Genomic DNA, 10745 nt, shown 5'->3' on the forward strand with positions numbered 1-10745 from the left:
TCGGGACCTTTTTATGGTCTGTGAAAAGACGCTGCAGTCGGTGTCATCCTGCAGAAAGGCATCTTTGTTCGCTTGGAGCAAAGATAGACTTGGGCAAAGGCAGCTGAACGAAACGGACCCGAAGAATATCTGAAACCGAGAGGTTGCGCTCTTCTGGGGTGAAGGAGGCTTTGTTCGTCCCGTCCGTGCTGTGATGGGAGAACACAGCCCTCCTGCCCCTCGCCCCCGGTGCCGTTTGGCCCCGGGCTCACGGCTGCTTCCGCTGGCATGCTGCCTGGGGTCCGGATACAGCGTTCGGCGCCGGACCCCTGCGGCAGCCGGTTTTAGATGCTCGGTTTCTCTTTATCTGCTGAGATTGTGGGTTCAGCCAGGGTTTCTGGAGAAGGGGGGAATTGAATTTGCCCTGATGCCCCACCTCACCAGTAACAGCCCCCCCATACCTAACCGCCGTGTCACTTTAAGAGAATTCTCTCTCTGTGGAAGCTGTGCCAGCAGGACAGTCTTGTGTTTTTTGGCATGTGGCTGAGGGAACCGCACGGTTTCCCAGCTCCAAGTCCACTCCCGCAACGTAGCCGTCTTGGCATTTTATCATTTGGCGGTCTTCATCGTAGACTTCCGTGCCTTTCAGTGTTGGAGGTGCACCAGTTTTCGAGGGATGCGGGCGTGGCCGAGGCGTGGCTGATGGGCCAGGAACCGTACCTGTCGAGCCGAGAGCTGGGCCAGAGCGTGGACGAGGTGGAGAAGCTGATCAAGAGGCACGAGGCGTTCGAGAAGTCGGCCGCGACGTGGGAGGAGCGCTTCTCGGCGCTCGAGCGGCTGACCACGGTGAGAGAGGAGCAGAGGGTTCGAGCAGAAGTTATGGGGTCAAATCCGAGGATGCAGCTCGTGTGGTCTTAGCGTGTCAGTTTTGTTTCCGTTGCACATGTCTATGAAATGCGTAAAAATGCTTAGAGGGCGGCAGGTAGTGCCGTGGCTTGAGCAGCTGCCATCCACTAGAAGGACCCAGGTTCAAATGCCAGCTGGTGTAAGCGAGTACCGAGCTGTATAAATGGGTAAATCGGTGCAAGTAGCTTAACGTAAGTCGCTTTGGAGAAAAGTGTCGGATAAATGACTAAATAAATGTTCGGACTCTTTATTAAAAGATGGAAATGTGATTGCGTGTGTTTTGTAATCTATCCAGTAAGGACCATAGTTATACTAGAAATGTGCAAACGGTGACCGGTAATCGAATTTTTAAAAATCTGTGCCGTTTATTTTGGCTGTTCCGTAGATACTGGCTACGCATCCCTTGGACCGCTCGGCTGTAACAGTAGTAGTGATCTTATTTTGCTCCGACTGCTGTTAAATAATATAACCTCAGTGAATCTACTTGGGAAAATATTTACATTGTGGCAGAAAAGGCGCAAAAGGGTTCCCTCCAAGAGCGGATCGCAAACGCGCGTTAGCGGATTTAGAGGTGCGGTGCAGCTACGTGGGAAAAAGTTTACTTCGGGTCACCGTTGACACCTCGGTGCGCGTGCGCTCGCAGATGGAGTTGTTGGAAGTGAGAAGACAGCAAGAGGAAGAGGAGAGGAGGAGGCAGCCCGCAGTGACAGAGGGCGTCCCCGGCGCAGATTCGGATGCGACGCAGCAGAGGTGAGACCGACGGCCGCACCCGAGAGAGCGACTCCCGAGCCATCGGGTGTTTCGGCCGGTTATTGAAGACGTAACACGATACGCACAATAAAACAACTTTTGTTACCATAATGCGTCACAGTAATACAACTCTTCGTACACTCGCACTCAATAGAACATCACCGACACGCTCAATGCAACATGCTTACTGTGCAGAGCGCATATAAGCGTCAGTCGTGGGGTCGAAGTGAGCGCAGGTGCAGCTGTTGCTTTGGTTACGGTAAAATGTTATATAAGATGAAAAACAGCCTGGTGTGTGTACGTACACACACACACACACACACAGCTGTGTAATGTGCCTTTCCCGCCTCATTGCCCTTTCTCCTCCTGTTTCTCCAGGGAGGGCGAGCAGATCTCCCAGAACGGGCTGCCATCGGACCAGGAATCCCCACGGGTTAGTTACCGCTCCCGGACCTACCAAAACTATTCCAGCTTCCAGAGCCGCCGGACTGGGAGCGATCGCAGCGGGCGAGCCAGACCGTGACGCTGACGCCGCCGGCCTCGCACCCACCCCCTGCCCATCAGAGCTCCTGATAGGACATTGAATCGCATACCCTGTTATGTCTCTCCCCATGACTCCTTGCTCTTGACTCTTCCCTACCCGCAATCCTGCCTGTCTGATGGTCTCCCTTCGGCTCTGAAACGCCTTATATCTAATGAGTCACCATCGTAACGCCGCAGTTTATCATTTATGCAGTAATAAAGCGTTAATGTAATTATGCATAACTTTACCTGAATCCGCCTTAATGAAAGTGCTAGTTTCGTAACAAAATATATTTTAAGAATGGTTTCTGCTGTGAAATCAGCCTTAGTTTATTTAACTTGATTGCATTTGAAAACAGTCGAATCACACACAAGTGCCTGATACTAAAATGTTAGGAAACTGACAGCAAGTCATTGTGTGGAGGAAGATCAAGGACCATGTCGTAGCTTCAGGGCCCTGCAATGTGTCACGGTTGCCACGGTTACCTTGACTGCAGGCTTAGGGAAGGCTCCCTAGACAGGGTTTGAGAACCATGGACGCTCCTATTTCTTGCTGTGTGTTTGCTGGTTGGGTGTGTGGGTGTAGTGAGTGCAGAGTGTGAGAGAAGCCCCCCCTGCCTTGGATGTTTTATGCCCCACCCCCCTTGGGCAAATATGTATAAAGCCCTGTTTCTCTTGCCTCCAGCTGCCCTGAGTCTGTCTGTATTTTCTCTAGATTTCTGCCTTGTTTTCACCTTCTGCCTTTTTCCTCCTGCTTTAGTTAACGCAAACATTTGCTATGTGGACATGTTGCACAGATACTATTCATTTCACGTGATGGAACAGCACAATGAAATGTTCACTGCACTGCGAAACCACAGCTGAGTTATGAAATAATAATAGTAAAAATATTTTAAAAAATCAGTTTCTGATAGACTATATTAAGTGAAGTGCAAATGTATGGAATTACGATCTTTTTGGAAGTGAAGTCATAGCCACTTATGTCTGTTGCTTAGAATTTCTTTAATGTGTTACGTGTTGCATCCCATTGCACTTGGGCTAGTAGTTAGTTAATTAAGCTTTAGCCGCCTTTCTGTTCATATGTTGAGCTTTGTGTGCATTCAGTGTTCAGTTTCACCGCGGTCCCCGCGGCTCTCGTTCATCCCTTTCCCTCACAATAAAACTCCCCAAGGTACAATAACACCCATTGTTTGTCCACCTGTTTTTGTTGTCATTGTGTCGCCTTCAGAAACAAACCCCGTTTCCTTTGTGCTCATTTTTTTTATTTCATGTGTTGCATGTTGGCATGTTGGTCGGAAACCATTGTTTCATGTGTTTTGTTTTTGTTTCTCATGTTTAGCCAGTGTCACATAGTGCTCTCACTGTCTGTCCATATTGTCCATCCTCGCTCTTGTCATTATATGTTGAGAAAATTGGTGATGCGCCAGTATTTCATTTTGCTATATGTGTTCACGTTTTCTTTATTTTTGTGACGGAGAAAATCAGCCCAACTCTGTGGTTTCAAGCAAACCTCTGTTTTAGGAAAATTAAACTGGAAGCAATGATTTACAAAAAAAGTGTAGAATAAGTAAAAAAATCTGGCAATAACCTACTTTGAATGTAAGTAATTATTGGTAACGCTGCAGTTTCTAGATCAGTTGAATCAGATTGAGTTGGTAGTCAAGTTGTACCAAAGGGTAGAGTAAATGGAAACAAAGCTGTAATCTATTCTGCTCTACTGGTCTCATGATCAGTGATACAACAGCAGTGAAAGTACACTCAGGTTATGGACACTTTATTTTTTTTTAGTTGTATTTTCTTTTCTAGACCCTTCCCTGAAACACATCTGTGTAGACGAGCAAAAAGATCTGCGTTTACCCTCCGAGCCAGTAGATGGCACCAAAGGGCCGTAAAATGAACTCTAACAGCATTTGTAGTGTGTACAGTAAGAGCAGCTCTGGTAAGACCGGACGAGCTGTCGCCATGGCGATGTGCAGTGGAGTCGAGGTGACGATGTTGAAAATGGTGAGGTGACGACTGATGTTACACGATCAACATTCAGGGTTCAGAGGGAGAAATTTTAAATTGGTTTAAGGTACAGAGTGAGTTTTTGTGCGTTTATCTAAAGTTTTTACAGAACCCGACATAAATATATCAAGAGGTGGATACCTCTATTAACCTTTTACTGACTAGATGAGTACAAAGAAGCTGAGAAACATTACACGTTTATGTGGTCAGCTGGTCAGCAGTCAAGATTTTGTAGGTTATTTTTCCTAAAGTGGTTTTACGATTACCTAAAGTTAAACTCTGATCATATGTTTTCATACCCAAAGTTTTTCCAGAACGTAACCCACAAAGGAACTGATTGGTATTATTAAGGTTATGAACATTTGTATTAAGCTTTTTCTTTTAGTTGTGACCTAGGGGGGTAAATGTGACTTGAGTTACAAATTCCCAGTAGCCCCATTTTGTTTAGAAGCTGAGGAGCCAGTGAATATTGAATAATTTAAGGTGAAATATGGGTTGCATAATGAAATACAGTATTATTGGCTGATTTAATATGTTGAGTTTTTAAACAGAACACTAGCTGTTTGCACCCGGCCACAGTGCCTCACGGTAAAGCTGAACGAACGGCTGTGGATTGTCACGCCTGTTAAGACATCACCTGCTCGCACGTGCTGCCACGCATCAGCTGTTTCCAAAGGCTCTTTGAGCGATAAAAGTTCTGGAGAACCAGGAAGGAATAGCGCACACGGCATTGGCGCGCCCCTTTTTGGGGGATCTCCCAAAGCCATGAGGACCACCCCCCCCCCCTTTAAAAGGCATAGCGAGGGTGTGGCTTCTGCAAAGAGCATCTCTCCAGCCTGGACCGGTGGCCAGTGGAAGGTCCTGCCTCCCGGACAGGGTCCCTGGGTAAAGGCCTGCCGTAGGTTCGAGTGACTGTGGTGTTCTCAATCAGATTTAACAGGCAAATTGCCTTTCCCTCCCCTCTGTCATAATTGCAGCTCTGATCGCTGAGTTCCGGGACAAGCAATTTTGTTGTGAATTGTTTGCGTCTCCCAGTCCTTCCCCTCCCTGTTGCTGTTGCCCTCTTTCCCCTGGTCTTTCTCTAAAATGAACTTCCTACTAATTTGGAGTGGCAGTGGCGTGTGCGTGTGCTTAACCTCTCCGTGTTTTGTCTGTCTGCATGCCTGCGAGCTCCGTGTCCCGTCCCTCTGCTGTCCTCGCGTGATCCGAGCCGCAGCGTGGAGCGGCCGCGGGTCGCCAGATCAAGCGGCTCTTCTGGGCCACCGCACCTTCTGCCCCGGATGTATGCGGTGGAGCAGAACGGCCGCAGGCCCCGCGCTCCCTCTGCGTCCCTTGAACGCTTCAGTCCGGGAAGCAGGCGAACGTTGGCGCTCTTCATGAGTCGAGTCGGTTCGCCACGGCTGTAATCCCGCTCTTGGGCACCGGAGGGGGTAATTGTTAAACGGACCACCGATTTAACAATTAGAGGCTGCTGTAATGGCATCGACGATGTTTGTCTTTCTGCAGAAGCTGGAACGTGTCCCTTGGTGCCCACAGGGGGCACTGCTCCACTGCAGCACTAGTCCACAGTTCATTTAATGGTCCCGAAAATGTTTTTTCCCCCCCAAAATTCCTCATTGAGTGGGTAGTTTAAAGGGGGGTTTTGCAATTGAAAGCACCTCCATCAAAATGAGAAGCTCAGGAAGAAGAATGAGTCTTCTTCAGCTTCCAGGGTCTCCCAAAAGGGGCTTCTCTGGCACTCAGCAGCTCCCTTTTTTACAAAGCGTGAACAACGATATCCTTTTCCCAATGTGGTCATTTTCGGTACTGGAACATTGGGCCACGTTTCGACACAGCCTCTCAGTCTGATGCGCTTGCGGCCTTGAGTGTGCTGGTCCAGCTGCAATGTACGTGTCTCTGCAGACGGCCCGTTGTTTCTGTCCCTCACTCTCAGGACGGCGTGGACGGGGGCGATATGGTGAACGGCGTGGCAGAGCGCAGCTCCAAGGAGCCGAGCCCCATCCCGTCGCCTTCGGGCGAACGCAAGGCCAAGGGCGGCCAGGCTTCCACCCTGCCGGCTAAGACCCAGGACTCGCCCTCCGCGCAGCTCGAAGGGTTCCTGCACCGCAAGCACGAGTGGGAGGGCCCCAACAAGAAGGCCTCCAGCAGGTACATTTGGAGCCACTGGGGGGCAGCGTGGCACCGCACGCGCACCTCCGAGGTCTCGAACATCTCTTCACATGCACAGCCCAGTGCGATATCAAAACACAAGACTATTTACTCATTTAAAACCACTGGGTTCTGTATTAGCTTTATGTGGTGCAATATTTTGTCAAAATGTTTGATGTGTTAAAGGTTTTTTTCTGTGTAAAAGCATGCGCAAACTGCAAAGGGCATGAAGTGCAGGAAAAAATTAAAGATATTTATGTGATGATTATGAGTGCCACACACAGAGAGCGCGGTGTGTTGTGTGAACACGTGTGTTTGCGGCTGTGCGTCCCGGGTACCCCCTTATTTACACCCAAGGGTAGCTTAGAGGCAGCTTCAATCCACTATGTAATTGGCTTATGGACTGTATTGTCCCCAGTGCATAATGATTCACAGAGAACACCGTCTGAGGGCACACTTTGAAATAATAACTATATTGGGAATGTGCTTTCTCAACAGCGTCTGTATGGGAATCGGCTTAAAAGCATGCGTAATTGGGTAATTTTGCGAGGTACGCCTTCATTTTCCCGTTAAGCTCGTGAACGTGAGGGCCGCGGATGGCGCGGAAAACACGTTCAGGAACGTTCCGAAGCTGGCAGGCAGGAGCAGGACGCTCATAACCTCTGCGTGTTTCTCCCGCTGCTCCAGGTCCTGGCATAACGTGTACTGTGTGATAAACAATCAGGAGATGGGCTTTTATAAGGACAACAAGAACGCCACCCAGGGTATTCCGTACCACAACGAGATCCCCATCAGCCTGAAGGACGCCGTGTGCGAGGTGGCGCTCGACTACAAGAAGAAGAAGCACGTCTTCAAGCTGAGGTGCCGCACCGCGCCACGGGGGAAACCCTTTCCGTGTCTCACAATAGCGTCCGTTCAGCACCTCTTTGCACCTGAAGCCTTTGAGGGGTGCGAGCTTTTCCCCAAACTGACCGCTCTTGTCTCTCCTTTCTGCAGAATTACGGATGGAAACGAGTATCTCTTCCAAGCCAAAGACGACGTGAGTGTTCTCATTTCCTTTTTTGGAAACGGGGTGGGTTCAGGTAGCTGCAGTCAACGCAGCGGGGGTGCTTGTCAGAGCTCACGGGGGAGCTGGCTGAGTCTTTGGGGGGACAGTGTCAGCACGGGGTCCTCTTACCCTCTGTCTGCCTCTCCCTCTGTGAGGGGGGGGGTCTCACTTTGGAGGTGGAATAGATCCTGTAGATGTTGCTACCCCCCAGCCCGGGGGTCCGACTTATTGTGGGCGGGGGCGCGTTAGACCTGGCGTAGGCTGGAGCTGGATGTGAACATGGGAAACAGATCACTGGTTGAGTGTGAACAAGTAGAACTCAACACACTGCACACACACTGCTCTACAGACCAACTGTCCCCCTACAAACCAGGCTCAGCTTTTCTCAATTCCTGTTCTATGTAACAGTTAGGGGACAGCTGGTACCGTAGTGGTTAGAAATGCTGCCTTTGGACCCAAAAGTCACAGGTTTGAATAACACCTCAAGCTGTAGTACCCTTGAGCAAGGTGCTTACCCTAAGTTACTCCAGTAAAATACTGCCCAGCTGTATAAAAGAGCAAATAATTGTTGGCACCTTTGGAGAAAAGCATATATTTTTTTATATATATAGCATATATTATACATTAGACATTATTATTATTTTTATTATTACTGTTGTTAATTTAACTGACACTTTTCTCCAAAGTGACTTAGTGTTTTGGACTTTAACATAGATTTACCCATTTATACAGCAAAGTCATTTTTACTCTGTCAGTTCAGCATAAATATCTTCATAAAAGGTACTATAGTAGGAGGTGGTATCTGAACCCAAGTCTTTCAGTTTTAAGGTGAGACCTCTAACTACTCTACCCGCTGCCCTGCGTTAGTCAGACGTTTGACATTGGGATGATTTAACTGGAACATGTCTGCTGGTTAAAACACAATCGTGGTTGGGCAATAGGAGCCACTCTGAATGTCGGGTAAGTGGAGCGCGCTGCGTTTGGCGCGCCATGCTCTTAACACCTCGGCGACCTCCCACCCTGCAGGAGGAGATGAACACGTGGATCCAGGCCATCACGAGCGCCGTGTCCTCGGGTGTGACCTCCGATGTGACCCCCAGCAGCCAGAGCACTCCGGCATCCAGCCGGGCTCAAACCTTGCCCGTCGGGGTCACCCTCGCCACCGAGTCCAGCCCAGGCAAGCGGGAGAAAGACAAGGAAAAGGACAAGGAGAAGCGCTTTAGTCTGTTCAGCAAGAAAAAGTAGAGCCCTCCCCCCAGTATCCCTCCCACATCCCCCCCCAATACAGGGCCATCTCTCATTCAACCTCCAGTGAAATTCCAGCATGCAAGCTCAGAATCAATATACCACACTCTGTGCCTACTGTTCTTCCAATTGGGTTTAGAAGTCAATTACACCATTTTTGAAACTGCTATGGACAAAAAAGAAAAAAAAAAAAAACAATGAAATAAAAAGGAAAAACTCATTTAAGCTCTAGGGAGTGAGGTGTGTTTGGGCAGCTTCCGTTTCAAATTCAAGCAGACAGGACCAGGGCTTTTCTATTTACTTTCATTTAATTTTTTACATTTTGTTTTTCTTTCACAATTTCATTCCTTTTGCTTTTGGTTATTTTTTCCCCTCCATCTGACTTTCTTTTGGCTCTTTTTTTTGTACGTGGTTTATAGGGTCTGAATATTTAAACATTTCCTCAATTTTGTGAGGCTGTCTTGGATAAAGGACTTACACCTTTTTGCTGTTGGAGAGCAAGACAGCGGTGCTTCGGAACAATTCCTCTACACTCTGCAAATATTCCAAACTGTAAAACTGCAATTACAAACGTTTCTTGTCTAATTATGTTTACTAAAGAACTTTCCATCCGTTTTTTGGCTTCAATAAGGTATGTTGTCTTTTGCTTATATTTAGTATATATAGCCATGCATTAATTTGAATACGAAACAATAACCAGTGTCAATGTCAGCTGTTAACTATTTTCTGGGGCTCTTATACAGTGATTGTGACCAGTAAGAATGTTGGGTATTTACGAAGGACTAGTATACGAATTCATTTAAAATCTTAAATCCTTTATTTGTTTAACATTCTTTTTTGTTTTTTCTTTTTTCCTCCATTATTGACTTTCGTTGTTGTTCTTGATTTGCAATGTATGTTTCAAATAATTCTAGTACAGAGTATAAAAAAACTAGATGTATTATAAACACTCTAACGCATCGATGTTAAGTGGAACAGTGGAAACAGCGCATTTACTGGATAAAGTAATGTTACTCCAATGGTTGCTTGCTTATTGGCTCTAGCACTGCGTGTTATAATTTTTTGCTACGATATCTCGCTATTTGATACATAGTGTGCATTTCTCTGTCACTGTAACTATTGTAATGAAAATTTTCATCTTACTGCACAATCAAAAATGGCGTAATAGGAATGAACTCCCTTTGCGGCGGCCGGGCAGGGCCAGGAGGAGCGTGGCGGTCGCGGGCCTTGGCTGTCAGATGTGTGGAGCAGCACCTGTAGACTTTTACCCTCTCTGTTAAATATGTGCGAAGTCATTAAAATGCTTTTAAAATTACTGTCTGTCGCACTTGGTTTTGTGGCTTCCGCTGTGTTTTTAATGTTACTCCCTTTCAGCCATTCTTGCTGAAGTGAATTCAGGAACTCGGAATTTGTGTCATTTCCACACACATTGAAAAGGTATCCTTACTTATTTACTCTGTTCACAGAAAACTCGGTTTTATACGTTTATGAACTTCAATATTGCATAAGAACTTTATTACTCGAAAAAAAAAAAAAACCCGGACATCATTGAAAAGAATTTCCTTTGGACTAAACTTATTCACTTAGATGACAACTTTTTTCCTCCCCCCAAGTGTCTTACAATGTCAGGTTTGTACGGAAAGCTACTTAGTGATTTACCCATTTAGACAGCAGGGTCATTTTTACTGTATGGTCACATCGTGATCAAGAGTACTACAGCAGGAGGTGGGATTTGAGTGCAACGTAACAGCTCTAACCACCTAGGACTCTACAGTATATTACACCACTGGGATCTGGTATTTTAAGTGGGTGCTTTCTAGCTTTAATTCTCATTTTTTTTATAGAAACTCACATGAGCCTGTTTCTGTTTCTTGCAGATTAGTGCTGCTAGAAATGAATGTGGAAGTAACTCGATCCCGTGGGTTTACAAAGCCCTGTGTCAACAGGGAAAGGAAGTATTACCTCCATTAAACTATTTTACCTTGCTGCTTATATGGTATATGAAATGAAACAAAAGTAGAAATACTTCACGTTTCAGAAATGTAGGTCTTAAGATTGCAAACTTTCTCCACTGCAGGCTCTGTTTTGAAAGAGAAAATGAGGGACTCAATAATGCATTATCTGTCGATGAGGATTTGAA

The 10745-nt window shown here is 46.8% G+C and overlaps 1 protein-coding gene across 2 annotated transcripts in view; it reads left to right on the forward strand.

The window, feature by feature from the left end:
- Positions 1 to 9920, forward strand: part of sptbn1 (spectrin, beta, non-erythrocytic 1) — an 82997-nt gene extending 73077 nt beyond the window's left edge. For both annotated transcript variants that reach the window (XM_029251378.1, XM_029251379.1), the window contains 7 exons: positions 629 to 825; positions 1529 to 1635; positions 2014 to 2068; positions 6098 to 6312; positions 7000 to 7173; positions 7309 to 7351; positions 8387 to 9920. In XM_029251378.1, coding sequence (XP_029107211.1) covers positions 629 to 825; positions 1529 to 1635; positions 2014 to 2068; positions 6098 to 6312; positions 7000 to 7173; positions 7309 to 7351; positions 8387 to 8605 — 1010 coding nt within the window. In that variant the 3' untranslated portion in view covers positions 8606 to 9920. The remainder of the gene's footprint in view (positions 1 to 628; positions 826 to 1528; positions 1636 to 2013; positions 2069 to 6097; positions 6313 to 6999; positions 7174 to 7308; positions 7352 to 8386) is intronic.
- The last annotated feature ends 825 nt before the right edge of the window (positions 9921 to 10745 follow it).

The sequence above is a fragment of the Scleropages formosus genome, chromosome 4 (genome assembly GCF_900964775.1).
Source record: "Scleropages formosus chromosome 4, fSclFor1.1, whole genome shotgun sequence".
In the NCBI taxonomy this organism is placed as follows: Eukaryota; Metazoa; Chordata; class Actinopteri; order Osteoglossiformes; family Osteoglossidae; genus Scleropages; species Scleropages formosus.